Source organism: Pan troglodytes, chromosome 10, assembly GCF_028858775.2.
Source record: "Pan troglodytes isolate AG18354 chromosome 10, NHGRI_mPanTro3-v2.0_pri, whole genome shotgun sequence".
In the NCBI taxonomy this organism is placed as follows: Eukaryota; Metazoa; Chordata; class Mammalia; order Primates; family Hominidae; genus Pan; species Pan troglodytes.
The window spans coordinates 45,087,717-45,103,490 of record NC_072408.2 but is presented as its reverse complement, the minus strand read 5'-3'; the positions used below and the strand labels follow the sequence as shown (position 1 = coordinate 45,103,490).

Below are 15,774 nucleotides of genomic sequence, written 5' to 3'. Positions count from 1 at the left end.
ATTTTATTAACACTCTGTTACGTTTCTTTTTTCTTTTTGAGACAGTTTTGCTCTTGTTGCCCAGGCTGGAGTGCAACGGTGCGATCTCGGCTCACCGCAACCTCCGCCTCCCGGGTTCAAGCGATTCTCCTGCCTCAGCCTCCCAAGTAGCTTGGATTACAGGCATTCGCCACCACACCCGGCTACTTTTGTATTTTTTAGTAGAGACGGGGTTTCTCCATGTTGGTCAGGCTGGTTTCGAACTCCGATCTCAGGTGATCCGCCCTCCTGGGCCTCCCAAAGTGCTGGGATTACAGGCATGAGCCACCGCGCCCCGCCACCTTGTTACGTCTCATTGTAAGTCCGTTTCTGTAGGAAATCCTTCCACATGGGTTAAAGGACACAGCTCAATGTTACTTTATGGGATTAAGAAAAATCTGAGTAAGGCCGGGCACGGTGGCTCACGCCTGTAATCCCCGAACTTTGAGAGGCCGAGGCGGAGGATCACTTGAGCCCAGGAGTTCAAGACCAGCCTGAGCAACATAGAGTCCTCATCTCTTCAAGCCAAGCATGGTGGCGCGCGCCTGTGGTCCCAGCTGCCCCATAGGCTGAGGTTGGAGAATCGCTTGAATCCCGGGGTTGGAGGCTGCAGTGAGTCGAGATCGAACCACTGCACTACAGCAGTGGTCTGGGCCACAGAGCCAGACCCCCGTCTCAATCTCGGAAAAAGAAAAGAGAGACTCCATCTCAAAAAAAAAAAAAAAAAAAAAGCTGAGGAAGTCAAAGCCTTTACTCTTCATTTCTCCTTCCAAGAGGACAGGGCCGGCGTCGGTCAAGGACAATTGGCAGGAGGTGAGTTGACACCGCCGCCACTAATCGATGAAAACGGCCTCCCGCGAGCACCCAGCTGCTCATGGCCTCCGGAAGCGGACGTAGGGCGGGTGGGGTACAGCTCCTAAGGAGAAACGGAACCGCAGGCACCGTCCCTCTCCCGCTGCAGCCTGAGGAACGCGTTCCGAGGAACCCCTAGCCACCAGTCAGGACCGCGTACAAGATGGCGGCGCGTCACGTGGGCAGCGCGGTGACGCAGGACGGCGGCCCGCGCGGAGGCAGCGCCATAGCCTACCCCAAACGCACACTAGTGCTCAGTTTTGCCCCCCTCCCCTCCCCCGCCCCCGCCCCCAGGCTTGTGTAGATCATGCCGCCAGTAGCGGCCCTGACTGCCGAGGAAACGGTAGCTTAGGACAGTTGGCTGTTAAGTGACACTGATTCTCCCCTCCCCGCCTGACCCCCGAGAAGGAGGCTCATCCCCCGCTGCGTGAGGGGGTGGGGAAGTGGGTAGTGAATTCGGATCTACCTGGGAGGGGGGAGTGGAAGTTCCCGCCCCGGAGAGCGGCGAGGCGGCAGCCACAGGTAAGTGGGGGGCGGGGAGGGACGTGCCCCGTGGCCCGGGCGGGGAAGGACGCGGGAACGTGGCGCCGGCGGGGACGCAGCGCGGGTCGCGCGCCTGGTGGGGGTCGCGCGCGGTGGTGGCGGTGGGGGAGGGGCGCAGCGGAAGGGGGAGGGGCCGCCCGCGTTTCCGGCCTCCGCGCCTCGGTGCAGTGCTGCGCTGCGCCCTTCCAGTCGTGCGTCTCCTCCTTTCCCTCGCCCCCAAATAAAAGTAAAGCCCGAAACCGCCCGCCGCGGGGTGGCTTTCGCCTCAGAAGCCGCCCTTTGCAGTCGCAGGCGCGAGCTCTCCGTGGGAGGTCTCGAGGTTGGGCCCGGAGCCGGGCGGAGGGCGGCGCGGCTATGGCCTCGGCGCGGTATCCGCCGAGCGGAACCCGGGTCTGGTTAACCCCGCGACAGGGTCCTCGAAGCGCGTCGGCGCTGGCGACCCTGAGGGAAGAGGCGCGCCCCTTACCCTCCTGGAGCTTGCAGTCTAGCGGGCAACCGACGCACGGGCGTCGCGCACGCCCCAGACAGTCCTGGAGAGAGGCGCCTGGCAGCGGGGACAGAGTGGGGACAGTAGGCGGCTTTACCCCTGGCTAGGAATGACACAAGGGCGTCTGTTCCCTTCGGGATGGGCGACCCAGCCGAGGGTGACTTTCTCTTTGATCTTGTATGTCAAAAAACGAAGCCTGGCATTTCTCACTTTCATCGACGCCGTGCAGCTGGCGGCTGAATCGCTTTGAAATGATTGCAGTGTGAAATAATGTCTGGTTGTGGCGTTAGTGTTTTGAAAAGCATTGATTGGGCAACTGGTAGTCTTTGAGAACCTTTAGGGTTCAGAAGCTCGGCGTGGATCTGGCAGGCATCTTTGTCAAACTGGCCTCACCTGTGATGAGTTCGTAGGCATTTATGTCGCAGAATGCATTTTAACCTGAGGTTTTTGTTAACAGAAATGTGTTCTTCTAAAATGCTCTTTTTTCTTTGGAGTTTATCATATGCAGTTATCTCCGTGTCTTAATTAGAATCAATACTGTTGCCCTAAAGTCGAATGTATTAGCTCTTTAATACTTGCCGTTATCTTTTAGGGTTAGGTTTGGTCTGTGAGCTATCTGTCCATTCCTACCCGATCACCAGCAGGTGGCAGTCCCTTCTGACTTTAAATATAGGGTGTGCTATCTTTGCCAGTTTGTTTGTTTGTTTGTTTGTTTTTAAATAGAGATGGTGTGAGAGGCGTGTGAACTAGAACAACTCCATCTTAAACAGGAGCTGGGTAAAATGGGGCTGAAACCTACTGGGCTGCATTCCCAGACAGTTAAGGCATTCTAAGTCACAGGATGAGACAAGTCAGCACTAAATACAGGTCATAAAGACCTTGCTGATAAAACAGGTTGCAGTAAAGAAGCCGGCCAAAACTGAAATGGCCACAAGAGTGACCCCTGGTCATCCTCACTGCTACACTCCCATCAGCGCCATTTACAAATCCCATGGCAATGTCAGGAAGTTACCCTATATGGTCTAAAAAGGGGAGGCGTGAATAATCCACCCCTTGTTTAGCCTATCATTGAGAAATAACAGTAAAAAGGGGTAACCAGCAGCCCTTGGGGCTGCTCTGTCTATGGAGTAGCCATTCTTTTTATTCCTTTACTTTCTTCATAATGTTAACTTTTACATCGCACTGTGGACTTGCCCTGAATTATTTCTTGCGCGAGATCCAAGAACCCTCAGTTGGGGTCTGGATCAGGACGCCTGTCCTGTAACATATTTCTGGCGACCACAAAGGGACTATAGTGCAGAAACCCTGACCCAACGGCTACCTTTGGGTAAGTGTTGGGGTCCTGTAACGTATTTGTGGTGGCCACAGAAGCGACTATACTGCGGAAACCCAGTATTTATGTTTAGGAGTCTCTCCTAAGACGGTGGGTTCGAGGCCCCTCTTAATAAAAGGCAGGGACGCTTAAGCTTGACCGACCTTGGCTTGGAGGCCCTTCTAAGATACAGGGAGTTAGAGTCCCTCTCAGGTAACTCCCTCTCAGCTAAGAACAGGTTTGGCACTATGGGATATTAACTGCTGTTCTCTTTGGATTAATCTGCCTTGCGCTCTTTGCTGATGGCTGTGGGTGACAGAGCTAGGCATGAACAGGATCGTGGGACATGGGGAGCTTTTTCCTCTCTAAAAGGGGAATCTTTTTTTTTTTTTAATTATACTTTAAGTTTTAGGGTACATGTGCACATTGTGCAGGTTAGTTACATATGTATACATGTGCCATGCTGGTGCACTGCACCCACTAACTCGTCATCTAGCATTAGGTATATCTCCCAGTGCTATCCCTCCCCCCTCCCCCCATAAAAGGGGAATCTTGAGAGCTGATGGGACTGCTGGAAAAGGTCCCTTTGTTGCGTACAAGCGGCCGCCTGAAGTTTTCATTGTCGGCTGCAATGAGTGGGTCTTTTCTCTGGCCTCCCTAAGCTCTTCAGCTTCCCCACCCTGCCACAGGCAATACTTTTCTTCTCTACTTTGCGTTTCTTATTTTTTCTATTACTCAGGGCAACCATCTTACCTAGAGGCCACATGTTGAAACTCCAAGTCGGAGGTTGAATTAAAGATGACAGGCCCATCTGGGGGCAAATTTAAGCCTTGCTAGTTTGATATTGGGTGCTAAGCGGAGTGGCTAATGTCTTTGTTTTATCACACGTATTTTGCTCTGGCCAGAATGGAAAAAACATAATTTTTCTTTATGATACGGCTTGGCCCCCAGGGCAATGATGCTGCAAGCTTGAACACTAGGACCACTAAGGGAAAGGGAACCCAGAAGCCTGGGATGCTGGCAAAAGGGTAAAAATGTATTACCAGTCAGATTTCTGGCTTCTCTCTCACTGTACAAATGGTTAAGTGAATGGTTAAAAAAAAAAAAAAAAAAAAATCAGCCTGGCATGGTGGCTCAGGCCTGTAATCCCAGCACTTTGGGAGGCTGAGGCTGGTGGATCCCCTGAGGTCAGGAGTTTGAGACCAGCCGTGGCCAACATGGTGAAACCCTGTCTCTACTAAAAATACAAAAAATTAGCTGGGTGTGGAGGCACGTGCGTCTGTAGTTCTAGCTACTTGGGAGGCTGAGGCAGGAGAATTGCTTGAACCCGGGAGGCAGAGGTTGCACTGAGCTGAGATCAAGCAATTGTACTCCAGCCTGGGTGACAGAGCCAGACTCTGTCTCAAAATAAATAAATAAATAAATCAGTGTTTATCTCCTCCGTAAAGTTTTGATTAATGTGAAAAAGAATTCTAAGGCTAGTCTTAAGCTGGTGTATTTTGTGCTTTGAATTCATTTTTCTATGTCAAGGGGTACTTTAGGATAAAACACAGGCTTAGAACACCTGTAAGTGGATCACGAGGTCAGGAGATCGAGACTATCCTGGCCAACATGGTGAAACCCCATCTCTACTAAAAATACAAAAATTAGCTGGGTGTGGTGGCGTGCGCCTGTAGTCCCAGCTACTCAGGAGGCTGAGGCAGGATAATCACTTGAACCCGGGAGGCGGAGGTTGCAGTGAGCCGAGATCGTGCCACTGCACTCCAGCCTGGCAACAGAGCGAGACTCCATGTCCATCTCAAAAAAAAGAAAAAAAAGAACACCTGAAAGCTCGCTTTTCAAGATGACCCAGCAAGCTGGTCAGTAACATACTTGGCTGCAGGTCCCTGTAACAAATAAAAGATTGGATGAAGTCTCCACCTTGTTTTATGTCCTTGGGAGCTTGACCTTTTAACCATGTGGTGGTACTTTCTTTTGGTCCCCACCTTCAGAGAACAGGAATTTCAGGGTTCATGTCATAGTTAGCTCTAAAAATAATATTAAATAGTTAAAAGCCCTTATAAGCTCAAAATTAACTACTCTAGACTCCTTCTGGGAAAGTCAACAGAGACTGCCCTGTGCTGTAGCTCAGTAGCTAAGCTTTTGCACTTTCTTTTTTTTTTTTGAGATGGAGTCTTGCTCTGTCGCCCAGGCTGGAGTGCAGTGGTGCGATCTCAGCTCACTGCAACCTCCGCCTCCCGAGTTCAAGTGATTTGCCTGCCTCATCTTCCCAAGTAGCTGGGATTACAGGTGTGTGCCACTACGCCCAGCTAATTTTTGTATTTTTAGTAGAGATGGGGTTTCATCATATTGGGCAGGCTGGTCTCGAACTCCTGACCTCAGGTGATCCACCTGCCTCAGCCTCCTAAACTGATGGGATTACAGGCATGAGCCACCGCACCCAGCCAGCTTTTGCACTTTCATGGCAACAGTCCAGGTTCAATTACCCACCTAGGAAGTACGTCGTTTCTGGTTTAATATCTGCATGACTTTGTCTATTCTCTTCTCCTCTGTGAACTGTCTTATATTTTCCTTTTTCTAAGCACCTGGGAGGTTACCTTTGATAAAATTCAAAAGCCAGAAATACCAGCCATTTGGCATAAAAACTTCTAAAAGGACTTTATTAAAGAGTGCTATGGTTAAAATCAGTTTAATTAAAAGTGGATATTCAAGCTCTAACAGCCTGGACTCCTTGGGAAAAACAAGAGGCACCAGAGACCCCTTTCGTGGCCCTGTTCTTCCAAGGGCTCCACCCCGAAGCCGGTAATCCAATTAAGAAACTTAAAAACTGGCAAATGAAAAATCTTACAACCACTATTATCATCATCTTCTGTCTTTCTGTGTAGCTATATAGGTGTCGTGTGTAATATTTATATAAAAGAGCTCTGATTAATCAGCTTAAACAAAAATAAACATTTAAATCAAATATTTTGAAAGCAAAATAAAAACTAATGCCTTTTAGTTCATGTAACTTTAGTAATCTTTAGGAAATAAACACATGTTTAAAATTGATAAAAATGTTAGTCTTAATTATGCAGGTCAGATATTAAGTTTGTTAAATGATTTGAGGTCATAAACTGTTTCTTTGACTTTTAAAAATTGTTCAATTTACCCTACCTTAAAGCCATTAGATTCTAGATAAGGCCTGGGGACATGTGGAGTTAGCCACGCCCCTAAGCTGTGCTGGAGAGTCAGCTCTTATCTGCACTTCTGCCTGGTGTGTCCTAGGCTAGGCTCCACACCTAGTACATAATTAAAATTGCTTACTAACCAGGGTTTTCACCAAAAGTAAAAGTCGCTAAAAGTTAAAATTGGAACATGTAACTGAGACTATTGAAGAGACAGTTTTACATGTAAGGTGTGTAGTAAGGAAAATAGAATGTACTTTTGGTAAAAGATTATAAGAAGGCATGGAAATGTGGGTTTTTTTTGTCTAAAGAGTTAAATAATTGTTCTAAGTTGGCCGGGCACAGTGGCTCAAACCTGTAATCCCAGCACTTAGGGAGGTCGAGGCAGATGGATCACCTGAGGTTAGGAGTTTGAGACCAGTCTGGCCAACATGGTGAAACCCCATCTCTATCAAAAAATACAAAAGTTAGCCGGGCATGGTGGCGCACACCTGTAGTCACAGCTACTCGAGGCTGAGGCAGGAGAAGCGCTTGAACCTGGGAAGGGGAGGTTGCAGTGATCTGAGATTGCACCACTGCACTCCATCCAGCCTGGGTGACAGAGCGAGACTCCATCTCAAAAAAAAAAAAAAAATTCATACAGGAAGCATTATCAAATGTCAAATGGTGTTTCGCTTTCTTTGGATTATATTCACATAACTGTATTATTGGTATACGTTCCAAAGTTATGGGAAACTCCCATAATTCTAATATGATTTAGTGTATGTTATTAATAATTATAATTGTTACGCAAAATATTGTGTGCCACAGAAGTAACCAAATTTCCTTATCATTTCTGGCTTTAATAGTGGCTCTCCTAAAACTTTTTATCATCCACAGACAATTGTTGTCTTGTTTTAATCCTGTTTAGAAGATGATTTATAATCAGCTATAGAACTCTAGCAGGTGTTCTTAAATGCAGGTTTCTAATAACTTTGGAAATTGTAACATTAGAATAGAGGAAACAACTTTCAGAACTCTCATGAAGAGCTAGAATGTTCATGAATATCAAATGAAACATGAGTTAATTGAATCAACTGAACCAATAGAAAACTGAAGTAATCTTATCTTTGATTAAAATGTTGCTGATCCTTTGTTTTGTTTTTCAGAGTCAAGGAAACTTTTCATTTGAGTTATTTACAGTTCATAGCAATTGAGTAAAGCATACTGCTGTGAACGAAATTTGGAACATATTTGTTTCTCTATATCAGATTTCTCCAGAATTTGGAAACTAGTTGTGAGTATTCTTAACTTATGGCAATGTAATTATTTGCATAAGTGCAATAAGAATCTGTTTTCTTTTGTAACAGAATACAATTGGAGAAAGTGGTTATTTTACCAAGGCTTTGACTGAAATGGTGTGCTTTTCTTTAAGGAATCAAACTTGACTTGTAGAGCCAATAAAAGCCCTTTGGGGAACTGGCCTCATACCTTGCCTACACAGTGCCTGTACAGGGTTTCTGACCTATGGTAAGTAAAGAATGTCACTTTCTCACCTGTCCAGGAGCCCCAAGTTATCTTGGGACCTCAAAAGGAGAGAAATTTACCCAACTTATAGGTATTTAAGGGTACAAACCCATGTCAGGGCTTGGCTTTTAAAAAAGTCTTATCTGAGATTCCTTATGAAACAGAGTTCCATCAAAGCCAATTAAAAAGCCTATGTGAAAAATTATTATTCTTGCTGCACTCTATACAAACAATCAGGCCAAGTATAATAAAGCAAGTCAGTCTTACCATAATTTGTCTTTAGTAAAAATGGGAAACTGGAGAGAGAAATACTATGTTTCAAAAACTATGGTACACTTGTTATTAAATTCTGGTCTCATTAATTGTTTTTAAGTTTGTTTCTGCAATTTAGGCTAACCCTGCATATTCTTGTAAACCAACCAGTAATCTCTAATTGTTGCTCAGAAGAAATAAGAGGGATGGGTAATTTAAAAATCTGAATCAGTATTCTGATTCTGGGCACATTACAATCAGCTAACAACCCGATATCAGCTTAGTTCCAACGGTTGCCTGGTTCATGAAAAGTCTTCTAACTTAGTTTATCTGGAATAACTTTACTTATTTTGCTTTACTCTTTTTGTCTTTCTTTCTTTTTGTGACAGAGTCTTGTTCTGTCGCCCAGGCTGGACTACAGTGACACCATCTTGGCTCACTGCAGCCTCCGCCTCCTGGGTTCAAGTGATTCTCCTGCCTCAGCCTCCCAAGTAGCTGGAATTACAGGCACACGTCACAACACCCAGCTGACTTTTGTATTTTTAGTAGAGATAGGGTTTCACCATGTTGGCCAGGCTGGCCTCGAACTCCTGACCTCAGGTAATCCACCTGCCTCAGCCTCCCAAAGTGCTGGATTACAGGTGTGAGCCACTGTACCCAGCCTATTTTGCTTTACTCTTGTGGCATATATTGCTATTATACTTTTTGTGTAGGAATACAGGACAAGCTTACTGAACGTTTTCTTACAAATTTTCCAGATACCACCTTTTGTCGAAACTTGAGTTATGAATGAACCTTACCATACTGATGCTTTCTGACTGAGCTCCTTTTTACCCTGAATGCAAGAGACCCTCATAGGCAGGCAGGAATATCATTGCCCTATTTAGCCTGAAGAAGTTATAGAAGATGGATCTTCGTCCCTCTGCAACCCTTAGGATTAAGGGTTCTCTTAGACGGGGGGAAATGTCAGAGGCGTATGAACCAGAGCAACTCCATCTTAAACAGGCTGGGTAAAATGAGGCTAAAACCTACTGGCCTGCATTCCCAGATGGTTAAGGCATTCTAAGTCACGGGATGAGATAGGAGGTCAGCACAAAATACAGGTCATAAAGACCTTGATGATAAAACAGTTGCAGTAAAGGAGCCGGCCAAAACCCACCAAAACCAAAATGGCCACGAGAGTGACCTCTGGTCGTCATCACTGCTGTGCTCCCACCAGCGCCATGACAGTTCACGAATGCCATGGCAAAGTCAGGAAGTTACCCTGTATGGTTTAAAAACGGGAGGCATGAAAAATCCACCCCTTGTTTAGCATATCATCGACAAATAACCATAAAAATGGACAACCAGCAGCCCTCGGTGCTGCTCTGTCTATGGAGTAGCCGTTCTTTTATTCCTTTACTTTCTTAATAAACTTGCTTTTACTTCACACTCTGGACTTGACCTGAATTATTTCTTGTGCGAGATCCAAGAACCCTCTGTTGGGGTCTGGATTGGGACCCTGTCCTGTAACAATAGCGTCTCACTGTGTTGCTCAGATTGGTTTCAAACTCCTGGGCTCAAGCGATCCTATCGCTTAAGGGTACAAAGTGTCTCCCAAAGTGCTGGGATTACAGGAATGAGCCATCGCACTTGGCTATATTTTTGCAAGTTTTGTTGTGCCTGAATTGCTCCATTCCTTTTTTTTTTTCTTTTTTGAGATGGAGTTTCACTGTTGTTGCCCAGGCTGGAGTGCAATGGCATGATCTCGGCTCACCGCAACCTACGCCTCCTGGATTTAAGCGATTCTCCTTCCTCAGCCTCCCAAGTAGCTGGGATTATAGGCATGTGCCACCACCCCTGGCTAATTTTGTAGTTTTAGTAGAGACCGAGTTTCACCATGTTGGTCAGGTTGGTCTCGAACTCCTGACCTCAAGTGATCCACCCACCTCGGCCTCCCAAAGTTCTGGGATTACAGGTGTGACCCACTGTGCCCGGCCAAGTTGTCCCATTTCTAAAGCTGGGGTGAGGTAACTGTCTAAATATATTTCTCTCTCTCTCTCTCTCTTTTATTTTAAGAGACGGGTGTCTCACTTTGTTACCCAGGCTGGAGTGCGCCTAGCCTTTTTTTTTTTCCTTCAACTTTTAAGTTCCAGGGTACATGCACAGGATGTGCAGGTTAACTACATAGGTAAACATGTGCCATGATGGTTTGCTGCACAGAACAACCCATCACCTAGGTATTAAGCGCAGCATCCATTAGCTGTTCTTCCTGATGCTCTCCCTTCCCCCACCGCACCCTCCTCCACAGGCCCCAGTGTGTGTTGTTCTCCCACCATGTGTCCCCGTGTTCTCACCATTCAGCTCCTACTTATAAGTGAGAACATGCAGTGTTTGATGTTCTGTTCCTTTGTTAGTTTGCTGAGGATAACAGCTTCCAGCTCCATCCATGACCCTGCAGAGGACATTATCTCTTTCCTTTTTATGGCTGCATAGTATTCCATGATGTATATGTACATGTTCTTTATCCAGTCTATCATTGATGGGCATATGGGTTGATTGCATGTCTTTGCTATTGTGAATAGTGCTGCAGTGAACATATGTGGGCATGTATCTTTATAATAGAATGATTTATATTCCTTTGGGTATATACCAATAATGGTATTGCTGGGTCAAATGGTATTTCTACCTGTAGGTCTTTGAGAAATTGCTGCACTGTCTTCCACAATGGTTGAACTAATTTACACTCCCACCAACAATGTAAAAGCATTCCTTATTCTCCAGACCTCGCCAACTGTTGACTTTTTAATTGCCTTTTTTTTTTTTTTTTTTTTGAGACAAAGTCTCATTCTATTGCCCAGGTTAGAGTGCAGTGGCACAATCTTGGCTCACTACAACCTCCGCCTCCTGGGCAGCCTCCCGAGTAGCTGGGACCACAGTCACCCACGATGCCGGCTATTTTTTTTTTTCTTGAGACTGAGTCTTGCTCTCTTGCCCACGTTGGAGTGCAGTGGTGCAATTTCTGTTCACTGCATCCTTTCCGCCTCCTGGGTTCAGGCGATTCTCCTGCCTCAGCCTTCCAGGTAGCTGGGACTACAGGTGCCCACCACCACGCCGGGCTAATTTTTGTATTTTTAGTAGAAATGGGGTTTTGCCATGTTGGCCAGGCTGGTCTCAAGCTCCTGACCTCAAGTGATCTGCCCGCCTCGGTCTCCCAGAGTGCTGGGATTACAGGTGTGAGTCACCATGCCAGGCCGGTAATCGCCATTTGACTGACGTGAGATGGTATCTCATTGCGGTTTTGATTTACATTTCTCTAATGATCAGTAATGTTGAGCTTAAAAAGCTCTTAGTTTATTGCCTAACATATAATGCTTCTTTCTTTGCAAGTTTTCTTTTCTTTTTTCTTTTTTTGGAGACAGAGTTTCACTCTTGTTGCCCAGGCTGGAGTGCATTGGCACTATCTCAGCTCACTGCAACCTCTGCTTCCTGGGTTCAAGCAATTCTCCTGCCTCAGCCTCCCGAGTAGCTGGAATTACAGGCATGCGCCACCATGCCTGGCTAATTTCTTTTTTATTTTTAGTAGAGACGGGGTTTCTCCATGTTGGCCAGGCTGGTCTTGAACTCCTGACCTCAGGTGTTTCACCCACCTCGGCCTCCGAAAGTGTTGGGATTACAGGCGTAAGCCACCGCACCCGGCTGTAAGTTTTCTTAAAAGGGCCCTGCCTTCCCTGACATTCTCTCTATGTCAGCAAGATCGCAGCCCACCATTTCTCAGTTCCTTCTATTCCCATTGATGGTGCTTTTGAAGCGGTGTTTCACTACTCCCTTGTTTCTGTCTGACTTTGGGTTATCTCCTGTTAAGCTTATATATGCTAACTGGGGGCTTACTTTATTTTTACAGAAAATGCATTCGTACATATAAAATTTATTCTGTATTGAACAAGTTTTTAACACATTGTTAATCTTAACCTTAATTTTAGAAATAATAGCTTTAAAAAAGTGAGTAAAGGTTACATTCTGATAACATCAGTAAAACAGTATGTACTGTTGTTTATGAGATGAAACTATAAAATTTTTATTTTGGAAAAAAGAGTTTTTTATTTTTGGGTTTTTTTTTTTTTTTTTTGAGACAGAGTTTCACTCTGTCGCCCAGGCTGGAGTCCAGTGGCTTGATCTCGGCTCATTGCAAGCTCCGCCTCCCGGGTTCACGCCATTCTCCCTCCTCAGCCTCCCGAGTAGCTGGGACTACAGGCGCCCGCCACCACACCCAGCTAATTTTTTGTATTTTTAGTAGAGACGGGGTTTCACCATTCACAGAATGGTGTCGATCTCCTGACCTTGTGATCCGCCTGTCTCGGCCTCCCAAAGTGCTGGGATTACAGGCCTGAGCCACCGCGCCTGGCCAAGAGCTTTATTTGATATGTTGATTCTTCATGTATACAATAATGGAAAATATGTTATCTTTTTTTTTTTTTTTTTTAATTGAGATAATGGGCTCTCTCTGTGTTCCCCAGGCTGGTCTCGAACTCCTGGGGGACTCAAGCAATCCTCCTGCCTCAACCTCCTAAGTAGCTGGAATTACAAGTATGCACCCTGTTAGTTATCTTTTTTGTAGGAAAGGTGGTTATAATTATTGTCTAAAATGTTACTTGCTGATTATAGTGGCTTTTACTGTTGATATGTGTGTTTTTTTGTTGATCATATTAGTTTCTATTAGAAGTAGGAATGTATCTTACTTTTCTGAAACAGGGTCTTGCTGTCACCCAGGCTGGAATGTTAGTGGCATGATCATGGCCCACTGCAACCTCAACCTCCTGGGCTCAAGTGATCCTCCAGTATCAGTGGGCAACCCCCTCTCCAGCACCCCCACCTCCTGCAGTATCTGGGACCACAGGCATGCGCCACCACACCTTGCTAGTTAAAATTGTTTTTTTTTTTTTGTAGAGACGAGGTCTTGCTACATTGTCCAGGATGGAGAAGTAGGAATTCTTAAGGATATTGTTATGGAGGGAGAAAAATCAGTGAGTCAGAGCAAAACAAAAGTATCATTTCTAGTAATTAACAAGATTATAAAAACTCTTTTATAGTTTCAGTGCTTTAGGATTACATCTTTTTTCTTCTTTGCTCTGTATTCTAATTTATGTCTTCTGAAGTGGAGTATTTAAAAGGTATTTTTAGTAGAGATATTTGCAGAAGGTACATGATTTTGTCTTTTCTGTTTGTATATTAGTCTGTGGGATTACCTTGTATTAGTGTAGATTAAAAAGCACTGAATTGGCCAGTGTGGCTGATGCCTGTAATAGCAACACTTTAGGAGGCCAAGGTGGGTGGATCGTTTGAGCTCAGGAGTTCAAGGCCAAAACCTCGTCTCCACAACAAATTTTAAAAATTAGGCTGGGCACGGTGGCTCACGCCTGTAATGCCAGCACTTTGGGAGGCCGAGGAGGGCGGATCACGAGGTCAGGAGATCAAGACCATCCTGGCTAACACAGTGAAACCCCGTCTTTACTAAAAATACAAAAAATTAGCTGGGCATGGTGGCGGGCGCCTGTAGTCCCAGCTACTCAGGAGGCTGAGGCAGGAGGGAGAATGGTGTGAACCCGGGAGGCGGAGCTTGCAGTGAGCCGAGATCGTCCCACTGCACTCCAGCCTGGGTGACAGAGTGAGACTCTGTCTCAAAAAAGCAAAAAAAAATTTTTTTTTAATTAGCCAGATATGGTGATGCATGCCTGTGGTCCCAGCTGCTTGGGAGGCTGAGGTGTGAGGATCACTTGAGCCCAGTAGATTGAGACTGCAGTGAGCTGTGATCACACCACTGCACTCCAGCCAGGGTCACAGAGCAACACCCTGTCTTTAAAAAAAAAAAAAAAAAAAAAAAGGAAAACACTTGAGACTCTGGTAAATGGGTGGACAAATGATATGACCAGATAACTCATACAACTAATGGAGAATTAAAGAAATATGAAACAATGTATATTTTTTACCTATCAAATTAATTATTTTTTAAAAATTTCTATTGCTTTCTTACGTGCTTTTGATAAACTAAAATTCATTCAGAAAACTTTAAATATTTCCTATGTAATTCCCTTACATTAAGTAATTCTCTTTTTTGGAACTTACAGAAAAAAATCTTAATTACAGAGAAAGGTTTATGCACCAAAGATGTTCATGACAGTATTGTTTTAGTAAAAAATACAATTTATGCACATTCCTTGGATGCTGTATTATAAAGCCTTTATTTATTTATTTTTGAGATGGAGTCTGGCTCTGTTGCCCAGGCTGGAGGGCAGTGGGCAATCCCAGCTTACTGCAACCTCTGCCTCCCGGGTTCAAGCGATTCTCCTGCTGAGTAGCTGGGATTACAGGCATGCGACACCATACCCAGCTAATTTTTTGTAATTTTAGTAGAGATGGGGTTTCACTGTGATGGCCAGACTGATCTCAAACTCCTGACCTCAGATGATCTGCCCACCTCGGCCTCCCAAAATGCTGGGATTACAGGCATGAGCCACACTGCCCAGCCTATGTAGCCTTTAAATATGTTTCTATTTAAAACCTAGAAAATATGTATGATAAATGAAAACAGCATATAAAATATGAGGATACAAAGTAGTACATGTAGTATGGTTATGACTTTAAGAAGTTGTGGAAATAGAAGACTAAAAGAAATTAGACAATAATGTGATTAATATCTGTCATCCTTTTTTCTTTCTATTGTGTATTTTCCATGTAAGAAGAAAAAGACTAGTATATTTGAGGGGAAAAAAAATTTAAACTACTTTCTGTCTGAAGCGATTTCATGCTTTTTTCCATTGACTAAAAACAATAGCTTCAATTCATTTGTTAAAAATGAATTTGGGCTGGGCATGTTTACTTACACCTGTAATCCTAGCACTTTGGGAGGCCGAGGCAGACAGTAATTACTTGAGCCTAGGCATTCAAGACCAGCCTGGGCAACATGGCAAAACCTCATCTGTACAGAAAAGACCCCCCCTCAAATTAACAAGGCATGGTGGTATGCACCTGTAGTCCCAGCTACTCAGGAGGCTGAGGTGGAAGAATGGGTTGAGCCTGCGAGGTCAAGGCTGCAGTGAGCCGAGGTTGCACCACTACACTCCAGCCTGGGCAACAGTGTGAGACCCTGTCTCAAAAAAAAAAAAATGTTTTCTGACTTAGAAAAAAGGAAGAAGAAAATATGTAGGCTTAAACTCCACAGTTATTAATTCAATGAAGCCTGGCAGCTACCTAGCTGCCCTCTCTCTCTCTAATTGTGTAGAAATATACGTACCGTGGAATTTACTATCTTTTTTTTTTTTTTTTTTTTGAGACAAGGCTGAAGTGCGGTAGTGTGATCTCAGTTCACTGCAGCCTTGACTCCTGGGCTGAAGCAATCCCCTCGCCTCAGCCTCCTGAGTAGCTGAGACTACAGGGGCATACTACCACGCCCAGCTAATTTTTTATTTTTTGTAGAGATGGGCTCTCACTACGTTGCCAGGTCTGGTCTCAAACTCCTGGGCTCATGTTATTCTTGTGCCTCAGCCTCCCAATGTGTTGAGATCATGGGCATGAGCCACCACACCTGGCCATATTAACCTTTTTTTTTTTTTTTTTTTTTTTTGAGACAGAGTCTCACTCTGTCGCTAGGCTGGAGTGCA

The 15,774-nt window shown here is 45.1% G+C and overlaps 1 protein-coding gene across 12 annotated transcripts in view; it reads left to right on the top strand.

The window, feature by feature from the left end:
* The first annotated feature begins 279 nt into the window (after positions 1 to 279).
* The window catches only part of ATF1 (activating transcription factor 1), a 58,511-nt gene continuing 43,016 nt past the window's right edge, over positions 280 to 15,774 (top strand). For 2 of the 12 annotated variants that reach the window (XM_016923407.4, XM_063786666.1), the window contains exon 1: positions 3,814 to 4,240. Coding sequence is in view for 1 of the 12 variants with exons in the window: in XM_054664235.2 (XP_054520210.2) it covers positions 13,123 to 13,140 (18 nt within the window). In the remaining 11 variants the exon portion in view is untranslated. Of the gene's footprint in view, positions 832 to 888; positions 1,393 to 1,537; positions 3,228 to 3,813; positions 4,241 to 12,633; positions 12,704 to 13,066; positions 13,141 to 15,774 lie in introns of those variants that run through there. The other 10 variants (XM_016923408.4, XM_001152537.7, XM_016923411.4 and 7 more) reach the window with 10 other exon arrangements.